Source organism: Equus caballus, chromosome 28 (genome assembly GCF_041296265.1).
Source record: "Equus caballus isolate H_3958 breed thoroughbred chromosome 28, TB-T2T, whole genome shotgun sequence".
Classification (NCBI taxonomy): domain Eukaryota; kingdom Metazoa; phylum Chordata; class Mammalia; order Perissodactyla; family Equidae; genus Equus; species Equus caballus.
In genome coordinates this window covers 47,190,500-47,208,577 of record NC_091711.1, presented here as the reverse complement: position 1 = coordinate 47,208,577, position 18,078 = coordinate 47,190,500, and the positions used below count along the sequence as shown (strand labels likewise).

At 37.8% G+C, this 18,078-nt stretch overlaps 1 protein-coding gene across 3 annotated transcripts in view; it reads right to left on the bottom strand.

The window, feature by feature from the left end:
* Nucleotides 1–18,078, bottom strand: part of ATXN10 (ataxin 10) — a 189,936-nt gene that overhangs the window by 28,683 nt on the left and 143,175 nt on the right. For all 3 annotated transcript variants that reach the window (XR_011433567.1, XR_011433568.1, XM_023631242.2), the window contains exon 10: nucleotides 4,170–4,233. Coding sequence is in view for 1 of the 3 variants with exons in the window: in XM_023631242.2 (XP_023487010.1) it covers nucleotides 4,170–4,233 (64 nt within the window). In the remaining 2 variants the exon portion in view is untranslated. The remainder of the gene's footprint in view (nucleotides 1–4,169; nucleotides 4,234–18,078) is intronic.

Genomic DNA, 18,078 nt, shown 5'->3' with positions numbered 1-18,078 from the left:
TAACTGACAAACCAAAGCAGACAAAAATATCAGTAAAAATATAAAAATTTTACACACTTGACCTAGAGTACGTGTATAAAATACAGCACCCCACTACTGGAATTAGACGTGCTTTTCAAGCACACACAGAACATTTGCAAAAACTGACCATACACCAGGTCACAAGGCAAATCTTACTAAATTTCACAGGACAGAGAACATCAAGTATGTGCTCTCTAATCATAATGCATTTATGCTAGAAATCGACCTCCAAAAGATAACTAGAAAATTCCTATTTGTTTAGAAATTAAGAAACGTATTTCTAAATAATCCATGGGTCAAAAAGAAACCATAACAGAAATCAGAAAACACTAAATGCATGGTAACAAAAATACATGACAAAATCCATGCGATGGAGCTATCAAAATACACGGAAAAAGTTGAAAATTAATAATCCTAAATAAATGGACAGATATACCATGTTCATAGGTTGGAAGACTCAGTATTGTTTAGATGTCAATTCTCATCAGATTGATTTTAGTCAATGCAATTTCAATGAATAATTCAATATATGGGGATTTTAAATTGTTTTTGTTGGTGATTTCGTGTGTGTGCACAAGTGTGTGTATCTACATGTGTATGTATAAGCACACAAGCATGAATGTGTTGAACTTGACAAATTGGTTCTAAAACTTTTATGCAAAAATACAGATGACCCAAAACAGCCATAACATTCTTAAATAAGAAGAGACAAGTTGGAAGGAATTACTCAACTGATATCAAGAAACATTACAAAGTAACAGTACTTAAGACTGTGGTATTGGTGCAGGGATAGACAAAGAGATGAGTGGAAAAGAAAACAGAGTCCAAATACAGACCCACATATAATGAATACCTGACTTATGATAAAGGTAGCACTACAGTGGGCAATTGCATGTTTTTTTCAATAAGTGGAAGGGACGATTGTGCGTCCATATGAAAATATAGAAATAGACCCCTAAATCACACCATAGACAAAAATCAACTCCAAATGAATTACGGACCTACATACATAAAAGGTAAAAATCATAAAGTATTCAGAAGGTAATAAAGATTATCATCATGATCTGAAGGTAGGAAAATATTTAACAAGATACACACTCAAAAAACTAACCATAAAGGGAAAGTGATAAATTTGACTAAAAGTTAAGAACTTCTGTTGATCAGAAGAAATTTTAAAGAGAATGACAAGATAAGTCACAGAATGGGAGAAAAAATTTTAGCAACGCACGTAGCTGACAAAGAGCTTCTATCTAGAACATACAAAGATCTATTACAAATAAATTATAAAGAGATAACCCAATGAAAAAATGGGCAAAATGTTTGGTCAAACACAATTTATGTATACACACAAGTAATCCAAATGGCAAATCAACATTTAGAAGATGCTTGGCCTCGTCAGTCATGCAGGCAGTAATAAATGGGATCTGTAGTCTCAACCACAGTGGAAGCATGAGGGAGGGAGGAGAGGAGGTGGTGTACAAGAGCTAAATCCTCATGTCATAACAAAGAAAATACAGAACATCAAAATTTGATACATCAAGAAACAGCAGCAAAGCATATTATTTAGATATACCAAAGCAACTATTAGAAGAAAGAGCTAAGAAAAGTGAATTGAAAAGCATGGAGGGTGAAGACAGAGATCTTGTTCTCCCATTCAACGCCTTTTAGCATTTAAAATTTTGATGAATGAAAAATATAGGAAAGAAAAAAACATAAGAATGGGGAGGGTAAGGAGAGAAAAAGAGAGGTGAGGGGGCAAGGCCAGAGTAATTAGGTAATTCTTCAGAAAACTTGTCTGTGAGCAGGTGCAGAGAAACAGCATGAAGGAGCATGGTGTGGTTTCACTTTGTAATCTGTTATGCCCCTAGTTTCTCTGGCTACTTGGAAGGCCAAGTTTTAATTCATGGCTCAAATTAAAAATTAAATCCCTAGGCTATAATGTTTCTTCATTTCTGACCATTCAACCATTATTTTCTCTTCGCTTTAATATTTTAGTATGTATCTCATATCTATTATTAGATAAAATATAAAATTTCCTTTATGGTTAGTATTAATATTAATTATGCATATTTTATATGCCTTTAAAATATGGCAGGCCTTAATAAATAAAACTCCGAAGAATTACTGAATGTACATAACTCTAAACATGTAATATTTCCCTTTTCTTGACATTTAGAGGAGATTCTGGGATCTTGCAATGCTTCAATAATTATCTTTATAAAAACCAGTTATCTTTATAGATTATCCACATAAACTTTTTCAATTTATACTTCTGAATGACTTCTCTGTTATCCAAATATGTTACTGTGGTTTCTCCGTATGTGTTCTGTCCCCCTCAGCGACCCGTAAGGAGGCTGTTTAGGAAAGTGGCTGAGAATCAGGCACACACCAAGTTTAAATGCTGGGTCTGACTTTTAGGACAAGTCACTGAGACTCACTCAGTTTATTTCCTCATCTACAAAATGGGGGTGCTAGTCACAACAGTGTCTGCTTCACGGAGTTATTAGGATTAAACAAGGTAATGTATGTAAACACATAGTAAAGACTCAATAAATGTTTCCTGAAAGAAGAAGTGAAATGAACAAATGAATATGTGGCGAGGAGGATGCTAAAGTCGAGACTTAGTAAGCACGAGTCACACACAATGTATCTGCGGAGCTATCAAGTACTGTGTGCAACAGTCTTGTAATTTTTTGGTCTTTGCTAGAAGCCAAAGACTAGTGACAAAAACCTTTTTTCACTAAAAGGTCAACTGAGGGAATACAAAAGTAAAACTGTGGGTGAATTTCATCTTTCACAATAAATCATCTTTTTCATCAGGAAATGCAAGATCTGCAATTGCACCTAAATGTTCTTTTACTGCATTCCTGTGATGGAAATCTTTCTTTTCTCCTTTTTCCTTTTTTGGGGCTAAAAAATTTCAAAACTCTACTCACAACAAGCACAGCCTGCAGTGCCTGATTAGGATGTGGCACAGTGAACCGAGCCGTCTCACCTGGAAGAGGAGTCCCCTGAGGCTGTGCATTTGTCTTTCCCTGACTGAGCTTGTGAGCTACTGTGCTCTTAAAAATAAGAGACTCTCTTCTATTGCTATCAGACAAATGACAGTATCTTGAGCACAAATAATAAGCATTTCTCAATCTATTTACTTTGAAACACATGATTTTCATCAGCTCCTTTTCTCTTCTTGACAGAAACCACGGTGAGGGGAATTTCATTTTCAAACGCCCTCCTCCTGTCTCCTCGGTCCTAGGCTGGGCTCCTCACTGTCTGCCACGGGGTTACGCTCCCCAAGTCCTTCCTCACACCCCTCACACACGCAATTACCTTAAGGCCGTGCAGCGGCCAGGGCCAGGGGCTGGGCTGAGTTCGGCTCTCACCAGGGAAGTTCTTGAAATTAAACGGACTCTCTCTCAAACCTCAACAGGCTGTATCCAATCCCCAGTTACTGTCACTGTACTAAGATCATATCCTACAGGGCAACTACTGGGTGAAATGCTAAGAAATAAGTAAGTTCCCTGCCGAATACCCTCCAGCAAGGGTGGTCAACCCAGGTAAGGGCCAGAACCAGAGCCCCCAGCTTTGGTAACAGAGGGTCGCAGGACAGAACACGTCAAAAACGAGAATTTGGTGCCACTGAAATGTTTCCCCCTACTCCTGGGGGCTCAGAGTGCTCCCCATGCTTCTATGTCACTAAACAATTGTTAAAAATGGTTCCTCCTGACGACTGGATACTCAGAATCTTTATAGCAAGAAACTGCCAAATTTCTCAGATTTACTCCAAGGAACACACAGTTTGGAAAGGTGACATTAGTGAGGTGCAGCACACACAGGGGCCATGGATGAGCTTTCTCTGCCCCAGTTTTAAAGCACGTTTTAGTAGAAAGCTGGTTTAGAGTTCAAAGTGGTGCGAGAAACGCACGATGTGGCGGTGCTGCAGGTGCGGTCCTATTCACCTCGAAAGCCTGAGCTCACTACACTGCATAGGGTGCAGGAGTGATGGTCCTGCACCCTAACCTTGAGAGAGTGTTCGTAGCTTCAAGCAAACAAGAAAGCCAGCCAGTTAGGCAAGGATCACCAGTAAAGGGACTTGTCATGCTAAGGCCCCAGCTGTGAACTAATGCTCAGTGATTCACATGCAAGGATACAGGGGTTGCTGTCATCAATGCTGCAGCTGTCCAGGATCAATGGAATGCCATCCAGCTCATTTACCTAGAGAGAATGGAGAAGACAAATTTATACACTGAAAACAGCTACTACAAACGATTCATCAGATATTACAGATGCTTCATTTCTCCTTTTTTATTTCCGTACTCACTGCTATAACACTGTTTGTGCAACTATCTGAAACACATCGACTCAGAAATATTTTGAAACAGTCATATAAACAAAAAGAGATATATTACTTTTCTTTTCACCCTTCCTCAAAAATGTTGGGGCAACTGGGTAGCCATATAAAAAAGGGTGAAAACGGATCTCTTCCTAACACTGTTCACCAGGATAAAGTCCAAGTGGATCTGAGTCTAATATAGTTTACTAGTACTAGTAAGTGAATTCTCTTTCTAAGCTAGGAGTAGAAAAAGCTTTTCTATGATTCAAAATCCAGAAGCAACAGGGAAAAGGTTCTAAATTTTCACATTTTTTAAAAAGGTAAATGAAAACTGGAAAAATTACTTGTAAGCTATCACAGGCAAAGGGTTAATATTTTAATATATAAAGAACTTGTAAAAATTGAGAAAAGACCAACAATCCAGTAGAAAAATGAATGAAATACATGAACAGAAATGGCATAGAAAAAAAAGAAGTACAGATGGACCATAGAGATATCAGAATATGCTCAATCTTGATCACGATAAAAGAAAGGCAAATTAGTATTACACTGAGATACCATCTCTCACCTCTCCGAATGGCAAATAACCAAGTTTGACAACATATGCAGGCAGTGCCCTCACACACTGCTAGTGAATGGTAGATGGTAAAACCCCTAGGGAGGGGAACTGGGCAGTATGTAGCAAAATCACGTGTCACTTACTCTTTGACCAAGTAATCCCGTTTCTAGGACTGTAGATCAAAAATACACTGTCACACGAAACGGTGTTTGCACAAGGTTATTCATTGCAGGACAGTTTATATTTTTATAACAGTTTTATGGAGATATAATTCACTTACCGTAAAACCTTTTTAAAGTATACAATTCAGTGGATTTTAGTATGTTCACAAAGTTGTGAAACAATTCTCATTTCTTCTCTCCAGCCCTCAGCAACTTCTAATCTACTTTACCTATCTACGGATTTGCCTATTCTGGACATTTCATATAAATGGATCGTTCAATATGTGGCCTTTTGTGACTGGCTTCTTTCACTGACCATGTTTTCAAAGTTCATCCATGTTTAAACGTGTCACTACTTCATTCCTTTTTATGGCTGAACAATATTCTGTTGTCTGGACAGACCACATTTTATCCATCGATTCATCCGCTGATAGACATTTGAGCTGTTTTAACCTTTTGGCTGTAAGGACAATGCTGTTACAACCATTTGTATACATGTTTTTGAATGGATCTATGTATTCCATTCTCTTGGCCTTACACCTAGAAGCGGAACTGCTTGGTCATATGGTAACTCTGTATTTAACATTTTAAAGAACTGCCAGACTGTTTTTCAAAGTGGCTGCACCATTTTACATTCCACCAGCAATGTATGAGGGTTCCAATTTCTCTACATTCTTGTCACCACTTATTATTGTCTTTTATTTTAGCCATCCTAGTGAGTGTGAAACGGTATGTCATTGCGGTTTTGATTTGCATTTCTCTTATGACTAAAGATGTTGAGTGCAGTATGATTTATAACAAAAGAGATCCTGGAAACAACTCAAATGTCCACCAACACAGGCTAGTCAAATAAACTATGGCACAAATACAAAAGACTTCTATGTAGCTGTGAAAATGAATGGAGAAGCTTGCTCGTGTACTGCTGTGGAGGGACATCAGGATATAATGTTAAGTGAAAAACACAAAGCACAGACCAGGCTGATATGTGAACATTTTGTGTAATAAAGGGGGACAAATATATTTTTTTCTTATATTTCAAAAACAAATGAAAGGTTAAATAAAAAACTAATGGTTCTATAGGGCAAAGAAGAGAATGAGGCAGAAGAGACAGGAACGGAGGCCAGAGATCTGTGAATGTACCTGGTTGTATTCTGACTTTGGAATCCTGCATATATTTTACATAATTTTTAAAAATTAAATTTATAACAGATGCTAACTAGGCTTACTGCAGTGATTATTTCACAATACATATGTAAGTATCGAGTTGTCATGTTGTACTCCTGAAACTAACATAATGTTCTATGTCAGTTATATCTCAATAAAAATTAAATTTATAAAGTTATAAAAACAGAACCAAATTAATCTGATGACATGCAAAACAAAGAAAAAATATTTCACAGAATTAAAACAGTATTTTGACTTTACATCCCTAGTGAGAGGTATCCTAAGCTCACAGACAACTGCATAGAAATCTTAAAACTGCATTCAGTTGTCTCAGCATAATGATATTGGTATTGTTATTTTGAACTTTTATATATTTAGTTTAAAATAAACGGGAATTGGGGTTGGCCCCGTGGCCGAGTGGTTAAGTTTGCGCGCTCCGCTGCAGGCGGTGCAGGCGGCCCAGTGTTTCGTTGGTTCAAATCCTGGGTGCGAACATGACACTGCTCATCTAAACCATGCTGAAGCAGCATCCCACATGCCACAACTAGAAGGACCCACAAAGAAGAATATACAGCTATGCACCGGGGGGCTTTGGGGAGAAAAAGGAAAAAAATAAAAAAATCTTTTAAAAAAATAAATTAATTAAAAAAAATAAAATAAATGGGAATTAATGTCATTAGGAACCAAGATTTTCAGCATAAAAAAGTATCATATCAAAGAAGTTAATTTTACATTTAAATTAGAAATATTAGCATGAATTCATGATATATTTTTCTTTTCCTAAAAAATACTTATTTCCTAGCTGTTTACTGAAAAGGCCTAGAAGCAAAGAGAAGCCAGTAGCAACGAGCATTCCCAGCACAAGATGAACTCTTCTAAATACCATATCCCACTGAAAGAAAGCAGACCTCCCTGTGACCGGGACGCACAGAGTTGCTGAAGAATCACTGTTACTGAGCATTCTCTTTCACAAAGGCAGGGAAGAAGAGAATAAATCTAATTTCTATAATTTTTTCTAGGCATTGGAGGTAGGGTGGGAAAGGAACTACTATTTAATAGACATCTGGCATTTATTAGACAATGATAGAGAATTTAACGATTTCATTTAATTCTGACGATGCCAGGGTAAGTATTCTTGGTTCCCTTTTATAGATAAGGGAAGTAAGGCTCACAAATTATGTACCCTCCCTGCGGTCAGTCACTAACGCCTAAGTGCTACCCACAGTGAGGTCTGGAGACCACTGTCAGTCAGTGAGAGGGACAAGTGAGCAACTGTGCTAGCAGTTTAACACAGTTATGCTATGTCTACTGAATCTTACACTAAAATTTAGGCTTGAATCTTCTATGTCTTTTTAACAAATTTATTTTTCTAGTAACTTATTTGTATTTTATAAACATATTGGTTTAGGATGGCTTGGGGGGAAGATAATTGGTTCTTCAGCACAGATAGTTTGAGAAGCATGGGCATGAAGGGTTGGACCTGTAAGGGATCACGTGTTTGAGAAGCACAGAGGGAAATTTTAAGGCTAAATTGGTAGTGGCCCCACCTGAGTCTGTACTCAGCTTCCTAATGCAACCCTCACAGCCCACTCGCTTCCAATAAGCTGCCATGCATCCATCAGCAGGACAGGTCTCCAACAGTCTCCAGAGGGGAAAGGAGAGCTGCTGCCACAGGCACTTGCCCTGGGCTGAAGAGGAGAGATCCAGAAAAGGCGCAAGGGCCTAGGGACTGGCATAGAGAGGAAGGAATGTCAACTGATCTTCACCAGCTCTTTGCCAATATATAATTGAGACTCTTCTGGAACACGGGTGCGTCTGCATGCCAGAATGAGCTTGGAGTCCCCTTCACGGTTTGGTTTAGCCAGAGGATATAGCCTAGGCCTCACAGGGAGAGCCTCCCTGAAGAAGTGACATTTAGCTGGAGATGAGAAGAATGAATGGGAATTAAATGGACAAATAAAGGTGACTATATACAATCTTTTCGGCAGGGGGAAGAGCATGTGTAGAAGCAGGGAGATCAGAAGGAACATGGAGTGGTCAAGGAACTGGGAGGCATCAGGATGCAGTGATTAAGAGCGAGGACTGCAGAGCCAGCGTGCTGGGGTCAAGGTTCTACAGCACTTCTGAGTTGCATGGCTTTGGGCAAGTCACTTAACCTCTAAGACTTAGTCTGCTTACCTGTAAAATGGAGATGAGTGGGCCTACTTCAAAGGGTGACTGTGAGAATGGAATAGACTGCTACGTATGGCCAGTACAGAGTGACCGCTCAATAAAGGGCAGTGGGAGTGACGGCAATAGTTGGTAACGTAAGTGCTGTAACTGGAGGAAGTTCAGTGGGCTAGAGCAAGGAGTTAAGCTCCTGAAAGCACAAGGAAACAGGAGGGTAACTTTCGCATGGACGAGTTTACAATTCTGCTCTGAATTAGGCAAGGTCGCAAATTTATTTTCAAAAACAATTTTTTGGGGTGAGAAATAAAACTAGTCAGGATCTATTATGCAATACAAGAAAAATACCTCATTTTTCGTGAGGGGAAAAGCAAAATTCTCAGATATGCTAAATGGGTAAGATTTTCTTTGAAATAAATGAAACCACACACTAAAAACTGAAATTTAAGCAGGAAATAAGGGTGAATTAAAGAGTTCTTGAAAATCGTGGTTACACTAGAGTCATGGCCAAATTGAAGGCGTGCTTTCCTAGATAAATATTTTCCATTCACACTGTTGCATTACAAAATGATACAAGATAAATTCTTATAGGATTCATTAAACGTTTACACACAAACGATCTATTCTAGACAAGGATGAGAGTGGCCTTATGACAAATACATAATTTTACACTTAAGAATGAACACAGGGTAAGGGCACTAGGAAAAGAATATGCGGATGCAACACCTCTAGGGGGAGTGACTGACAATACAAGTCCGTTTTTACCAAGCTCGAGTTTACTACTGCATACATGGGCTGATCTGACGTCTGGGGGAAGGAGGGAACAGCTAGCAAATTAACAAGTTTCCCTCTGTTCAGACTTCATAAAAAAAGAAAGCTGTTTGTTTTTTAACCTAACATGTTGGGAATTGATTCTAGACCCATAAAAAATGAGTCACAAGTTGTAGTTCACATCAAGGAGCCAAGCTCAGTCAACACTTTCATGAGGTAACACATCTTAACAAGACAATGAGTCTGGCTTAAACAAACTAACATTTACCTTCTGGAAATAAAGTGTAAAGAGAAGGACAACTAATTGATTTGCTAACTATTCTCTCCCACCTTAGCCAATAATCTCAAAGAATGTACTTTGCAAAGTGTGCAGGCCCAACCCTAATACTATCTAAGCTCCTTTGGGAAATTATATTAGGTTGACAGACAACAGAGCCTCAATTATTCTGGCTGCTCTCACACTGAATGGTAAATACAAAAATCCAAAAACCTGAAGAAACACAAGAGCACAATACTAACACAGGGCTGAATCTCCTATTTAAATATAGAGAGAATCAGGCCCAACTGACACTTGGTAAAAACGTGTTCATAACAGAGCTCCTTGAAGCAAACTCACACACACACAAACAAAAAGATCACCAGAGTCCTCATGCTCAGGTGAATCAATGGCCAACGTGGCCGTGGCAATGCTCAAGCAAGGTTTCCATCCAGGGATGAAGCCATCTGCAGACATGCTGACAGACAACTCAGAAGGCTCAAAGCCTGGAGGCGGACGCTGGATGAAATGGACCACTTTGCAGGAGATGTGGAAACACTCGCCCATGGGTTGAGGCTCAATTACCATCCCAACCACTCAGAGGGAAGAGGGATACTCTTGGAGCCAGACAGACCTACAAGAGAATTCCAGCTCAGCCTCTTTAGCTGTGTAACCTTGAGGAGGTTTTTGAGCTTCATGAAGTCTAGATTTTCTTATGTGTAACTAGAGGGTCATAGCCACCTCAGAGGGCTATAGTGAAGATCACATGAGAAAGCATTCAGCACAGCACCCAGCAAGTAATAAGGACATAAGAAATGGCAGCTACTTGTACTATCATTTTCACTTCCAAGATTCTAAGGGTTTCCTTTACCACCCACTCCTGAAAAGTGCTGGACACAGTAATCCTTCACCAGTCACAAGCTGTTCTTCAGAAAGTTCCAATATATAAAGACTTACTTCTACAGTCACTGGAAATTTGTAGATGTGGGTTATTCTAAGTTTGTACCATGTTTTTCTTGACTGTCTCATGAGCTGAGTGCACCCCTGGGTTACTAATTTTCATCCGTGCTCCTCTGCTGGCTTTTGCCTCACATAATCAATTCTGTCTCACAAAAATATAATATCATTTATCTCTATGTTGCATTTATTTCCACAGTGTTTGTGCAGCTTGATACTGGGCATTTCGTGACTGAGCTGCTGCTTCTGTCCCCAATGCCAGAGGAACAACTAACAGTGTTACTCAAGAAGCAACAATAAAGCACGTGGCCTGTGTTTTGCAGACAATCTCTCTAGGCCAGGCGTTCACCACCTCGGCTCTACATCAGAATCACTTGGGGAGGTTTCAAAAGGCACCAATGCTGAGGTCCCAACCCCAGAAAAAATAAATCAGAATCTCTGGGAGCAAGGCTGGGCATCAGTGTCTTAGACCAATTCTTTAGGTGGTTCCAATATGCAGCTGAGTTGAGAACGCCTGACCTACACAAAGTCCAAGAGTACCCACTGAGCCAAAGTTTTCAAGAACTGCCCCAAACCCTAAAAGAAACTCGTAAAATAACACACTGCCTTCACATTTCCCCACTCTGGCACTTGTTTTCTTTAGCTCTAAAACGAACTTTGTTGAGATATAATTTACATGCAGTAGACAGCAACTACACCTGTGTAATCACAGACAAATCAAGATACAGAACACTCCCCTCCCCCCAGAGTTCCCTGTGCACCTGTGCAATCACTACTGCTCACCCTCCAGCCTTACTCAACCACTGATCTGCTTTCTGTATTTTGTCTGTTCTATAACATAACACAAATGAGACCATATTAAAAGAAGCCTTTTTTAATGATTTTGAGATTCATTCATGTTGTTACATGTATCAGCAGTTTGTTTCTTTTTCTTTCTGATTTTGAACACCATCATGCACTGCACAATGACGTTTCCGTCAGTGACGGACCACATATTCGATGGTGGTCCCAGAGGCTTAGTACCGTATAGTCTAGGTGTGAGCAGGCTGTACCATCCAGGTTTGTGTAAGTTCACTCCACGATGTTCACACAACAACGAAATTGCCTGACGACACATTTCTCAGAACGTGTTGCCATCGTTAAGTGACGCATGACTGCACACCACCATTTATTTATCCATTTGCATGCTGATGGACATTTCAGCTGTTTCCAGTTTTATCTATAAAGAATAGAGGTGCTATGGACATTTGTGGTCATGTCCTTTTGTGGACACAAATTTTCACTTCTCTTGGATCGATACCTGAGAGTGAACCTGCTGGGTCATGTGTTAAGTGTATATTCAACTTTGTAAGAACAACCAAACTATTTTCCAATGTGATTGCACCATTTTACATTCCCTCCAACAATGGAACTGAGTTACCCCCAGATCCTTATCAAAACTTCGTATTGTCAAAGTTTTTAGGTGGCATCACACTGTGATTTTTATTTGCATTTCCCTGATGACTCATGATGTGGAGCATCTTTTCAGGTGCTTATGAGCCATTCTTCTATCTTCTTTTATGAAATGTTCTTCAATTATTTTGCCCATTTTATTTATTGGGTTGTTCTGTCTTACTGAGCAGTAAGAGTTCTTCACATAATTTGTTTATGAGTGAGCCCTATGCCAGATATATGTATTGCATATATTTTCTCCTAGTCTGTGGCTTGCCTTTTCATTTTCTTAATAGTGTGTTTCAAAGAGTGAAACTTCTTAATTTAGATGAAGAACAATTTACCAATGTTTTTTCACGATTAGTGCTTCCTGTGTCCTAAGAAATCATGGCTTACCCCAACATATCCACTATGTTTTCTTCTTTTGAGTTTTATAGTTCTAGCTTTTATGTCTCCATTTTAAATCAACTTTTGAGTTTAGTCCAAGATAAGGGTGAGGTTCTCCTTTTTTCCTCATAAGGATATACAATTGTTCCAGTACCATTTGTTGAAAAGACTACCCTTTCCCCACTCAGTTTACTTCTGGACTCTCTATTCTGTTCCACGGGTACATACATGTGTGTTTATGCCAATACCAAACTGTCTTAATTAGCCTTACAGTAAGTCACAAAATAAGAAGTATAATGCTCCAACTTTGTTTTTTTTTTTTTTTTCAAAATTGCTTTGGAGATCGTCTTAGTTTGCTAGGGCTGCTATAACACAGTACCACAAACTGAGTGGCTTAAACAACAAAATCTATTTTCTCACACTTCTGGAGGCTAGAAGACTCAGATCAAGATCTTGGCAGGATTGGTTCCTTCTGAGGGCTGTGAAAAAGAATCTGTCCCACGCCTCTCTCTGAACCGTGGTGGTTTGCTGACAATCTTTGGTGTTCCTTAGCCTGCAGATCTCTGCCTTCATCTTCACGTGGCATTCCTCCTGTGTGCAAATCTCCCTTTTTCATAAGGACACCAGTCATATCGGATTGGGGCCCACCCTGTTCCAGCAGGACTTCATCTTAACTAACACATCTGCAGCAACCCTATTTCCAAATGCGGTCACATTCCAAGGTACCAGAGGTTAGCACTTCAACACATGAATTTTGGGATAACACAAATCCCGAGACAGCTATTCTAAGTCTGTCATATTTCCATATAAAGTTTAAAACCAGCTTGACAAATTTTACAAAAAAGCCTCCTGAATTTTTGACTGGTATAGCACTTACTCCATAGATCAACTTGGGGAGAACAGATATCTTAACAATATTGAGTTGTCCATTAAGCGAATATGGTAGACTTTGTTTAACTTCTCCTAGCAAGGTATTCAGAATATAGGTCTACCCATCTTTTGTTAAAATTTATTCCTAAATATTTCAGGTTTTATGAAGTTATTGTAGGTAGTATTAAAATTCTTTTTCTAATTACTCTTTACTAGTTTTAGATAATATAATTAAATTGTGTATGTGTGTATACATATATCTCTCTCTCTCTCTGGTGACCATTCAAAATTCACTTATCACAATAACTTTCTTGTAAATACCTTAACACACATGATCTTCTCATTTATGTTTTATTTCTTCCTTTCAATATGTATGTCTCATTTCTTTTTCTTGACTTAATGGATTACTTAGGACCTTCAGTATTGTGTTAACTAGAGTGGCAACAGCAAACATTCTTTCATCATAAAGTATGAAATTAGCTGTTGAATCTTTTTGTGTGTGTGAGGAAGACTGGCCCTGAGCTAACAACTGTTGCCAATCTTCCTCTTTTTGCTTGAGGAAAATTGCCCCTGAGCTCACATCTGTGCCCATCTTCTTCTATTTTATGTGGGATGCTGCCACAGTGAGGCATGACGAGTGGTGCTAGGTCCGTGCCCGGGATCTGAACCTGTGAACCCAGGGCCACTGAAGCAGAGTGCATGAACTCAACCACTAGGCCACCAGGCCAGCCCCCTAGCTGTTGAAGTTTTAAAAATAGATCCCCTTTACCAAGTTGTGGAAGCTCCTTTCTACTCTTAGTTTGCTGCAAATTTTTATTAGGAAGGAGTGCTGAATTTTGTCAAATGCTTTTCTTTATCTCTTGAGATAAGCATACTCTTTCCCCCTTTTATTCTGTTAATATGAGGGAATTAAAAGTGTTTGGGTTTCTAATGTTAACTCAACAGTGCATGGCTGAGATGAACCATCATTGTTCATGATGCACTATCATTTTCTATGGTACAGGGTTCCACTTCCTACTATTTTGGAAAGGATTTTTCTGTTTCTGGTCACAATTCTGTTCACGTTCGTGTTTCTGCAGTTTGTTTTTTCCCCTGTAAGGCTTCTGTCTGGATTTGATATCAAGAGTATTGTTGGCCTCACAAAATAAATTGGAAAGTGTTCCCTCCTCCTTTATTTTCTGAAAGAGAAAGACTAGGTGTTCTTTCTTTCTCAAGTGCTTGATAAAATTCACTATTGAAACCATGTGCGCCTGGAGATTTTATTATGGGGAAGTTTTTAATTATAAATTCATTTTTTAAAGTATAGGCTATGGAGATTTTGTTTATTCTTGATTCAGTTTTAGTATTTTGTCTCTTGAAAGGAAATTTTCCATAATATCTAACTTGTCAAAACTTTTGGCATAAAGTTGTTTATAATATCCCCTTATTAGTCTTCTAATGCCTGTAGTATCTGTAGTGATGGCCCCCTCTTCTCATTCCTAATATAGGTCATTTGTATTTTCTTTTTTTTCTTGACAGACTTATCAACTTTATTGATCTTTTCAAACATCCAGCTTTTGACTGTACTGTTTTTCTCTACTCTATTGTCTGTTTTCTACTTCAGTGATTTCCATTCCTGTTTATTATTTCTTTTCTTCTAGTTACAAAGGTTTAATTTGCTCTTGGTTTTACTATAAAGCTTCTTAAGGTAGACACTATGATCACTGACTTTAAAGCTTTTTTGTTTTCTAATTTATTTGAAACAATAATTTTCCCAAAACTACTTTATCTCTGTCTCATAAATTTAGATGTTGTGTTTTCATTTCCCTTCAGTTCAAAATATTTTCTAATTTCCATTGTGATTTCATCTTTGACATATGGGCTATTTTTAGAAGTGTGTTAATTGTCAAATATTTTTAGGATTTTAAAGATATTTTATTGCTGGTGATTTCTAGTTCAACTCTTTTTATACTCAAAAAACATGCTGTTTGATTTTAATTTTTTTTTAATTTATTGAGATTTGCTTTATCGCCCAGCATATGATCTGGCTTGGTGAATATTCCATGTGTACTGCAAAGAATGTATATTCTACTGTTGGTGCAGTGTTCTATACATTTTAATTGGTCTAGCTGGTTGATGGTGTTCAAGTTTTCTACATTCCTCCTAAGTTTCTTTTTGCTTGTTCCAGAATTTACTAAGAGTGATGAAATCTCCAATTATGATTATAAATCTATTTCTCCTCTCAGTTCTATCAGGTTTTGCTTCATGTATTTGAAGCTGTGCTATTAGCAATATATGTTTAAGTTATGTCTTCTTGATGAATTCACCGCTTAATCAGGAAATACCCCTCTGTACACCCAGGAATATTCCTATTCTCAAGTCTATTTTGTCTGATATTAATACAGCCACTCCAGCTTTCTTATAAGTGTTTGCATGGTATGTTATTTTCATTCTTTCATTTTTAATCTATCTTCATCTTCACATTCAAAGTGTATTTCTTGTAGACATCATACAATTGAGTCTTGCTTTTTTTATCCAGTCCAACAGTCTCTGTCTTTTAATTGGAATATTTAAGCCACTTACTTTTAAAGAACTTATCAATATGCTTGAGTTTATCATTCTGCCATTTGTTTTCTATTTGTCCTAACTGTTCTTTTTTTCCCTTTTTCTGACTTCTTTTAGGGCAAGTATGTTTTTAATATTCTACTGTTTTCTCCACTTTTGGCTTATTTAACTACCTCTCTCGCCTTTTTTCTTTTTTAAAATGTTTGCTCTAGGGTTTAGAGAATGCATCTTTGACTTGTTGCAGTCTATCTACAAATAATATTATACTATTTCACATACAATGTAAGACTCTTACGACTGTACACTCCACTTGACATTTGAGCAACAGCTCTCATACATTTTACTTCTACATGTAAAACACATTGCTATTATGATTGTTTCGGAGTCCACTGTATTTTAAGTAAATTAAAAAGTGAGGGTAAAAGTACTTTATTTTTACCCACATATTTAACTGTTCCAGTGTTTTCGATCTCTTTGTATAGAAACAGATTTCCACCTGGTACCATTTTCCTTCACTTTGTACAACTTCCTTCAACATTTCTTATAGCACAGTTCTGTTGATGACAAATTCTCTCAACTTTTGTTTGTCTGGAAATGTCTTCATTTTGCCTTTATTTTTTGAAGGATATTTTAGCTGGATAGTCATATAATTCTATATATAGAATTATATAGAATTATATGTCAGTCTGTATAATTCTAGACTGACAGATTTTTAGCATTTTAAAGATGTTACTCCATTGATTCCTGTTTTGCATTATTTCTGAAGAGACACCTGCTATCACTCGTATCTTGCCTTCTTGATCAACAGGCAAAAATCAGTGAATTAGAGAGTAAGAACAGAGCAGAAAAGATTAACCAAAACAAAAAGCTGGTTCTTTGTAAACAGTAATAGAATGGAAAAATTCCAAAAATATTGATGAAGGAAAAAAGAGAGAGATCTCTTTAAAAAGAACAGAATGAAAAGAGAGAAACAGGTACAGAAAATATTATGAACTTTATGAAAAAAATTGAAAATCTAGATGGAATGGGTATTTCTGAGACAAGTAAAACACATGAAAATTGATACAACAAATAAAAAGCCTGAATAGAACAATAATTTAAATAGTTAAATTTAAATAATTTAAAGATATGAAAATGACCAAGATTCACTGACAAAAAATAGTCAAAAATCCGAACAGCCCTTCAAGTGAGTACCATCAAACTCTTAGGAACAGATAATCTATTATGTATATAAGTTGTTTCAAAACAAGAGAAAAAGAGAGAAAGCTTTGAAACTCATTTTATGAGGCTACTATGACTTGATTCCAAAACCAGGATAAGACAGATGAGTATATAAAAATTACAGGCATATTTAACTTGTGAACATAGACCCTCTTCCTGCCTCCACCAAAAAAGGAAATCCTAGAAATACTACTAACTAAATTAAACATGCTACAAAAACTCATCATGATCTTAATGTAGGTCAGAAAATCTACAATGTAACTATCATCATTAATGTACTAATAATGACCTCAATATCACAGAAAAAGCACCTGATAATGTTTAGCATCTATTTATGATTTTTTTAATTCTTAGGAAACTAGACAATTTTTTTGACATGAAAAAGACATGTGGTAGAAACCTATAATAAATATTTTGTATATATACAATAGTAAACACTGCAATTTAAAAAGGTCTTTGTTCAGTGCATTCTGTCTCTGGAAACTAAAGAGAATGAGTTAGAGGGAAGTGAAAAGTGTTTCAGTCCTACTATCAAAATAGAAACCGTGGAAGACAGAAAACAAAAGGAGCCAAACAGGCTGATTGGGATCAAGAAAGAGGGGTTTTTTTTCAGGAGCAAAAGTTGAAATCTTAGAGGACAGATTACCTGATACAAAATGGAAAACAATTATCTAGAAGGTCAGGAGTAAAAGATCTAATGGGAAATGAAAATGTGCTTCGGCCCAACTGCCCGTGAAGTGAACTTCAGAAGAGGAGCAGATGTTTTAGAAGAGAAACCGACTGGGCCCTGCCAAGCCCAGGAGAGGAGGAGAAACTGGCCCCAGCTCACTGCATTTACTCCAACCAGGGAGAGTAGGGTCCAGGAAGTTAGTGAGGAGACCCCTCCCAGACGTCACGGCCACCAACGGTCACAGACAAACTGAAATCCTGCTGACAGCAGAAACTAAGACTTCCCACATCGACCTTCCTCCCCTCAGGCATCAAAGACTTCCTGCTATTTGGCAACAAGTACACAGTGCCGCCTTCTGGGGACACACTTTTGCTTGTGGTGACTATTACAAGACTGGGAATTGGCTTGTTTACTAACTTTGGGGGGGCGCACTGCTTTGACAAACCTGTCGCGTTAACTTTTTTTTTATTTTAAGAAGTGCGGCATATCAGAGATTTGGTGTTGGGGTTCATGAAACTGCAAGACACCAACTGAGGCTGCAGCAGCTAAAAGAATCCTGACCCCACACGG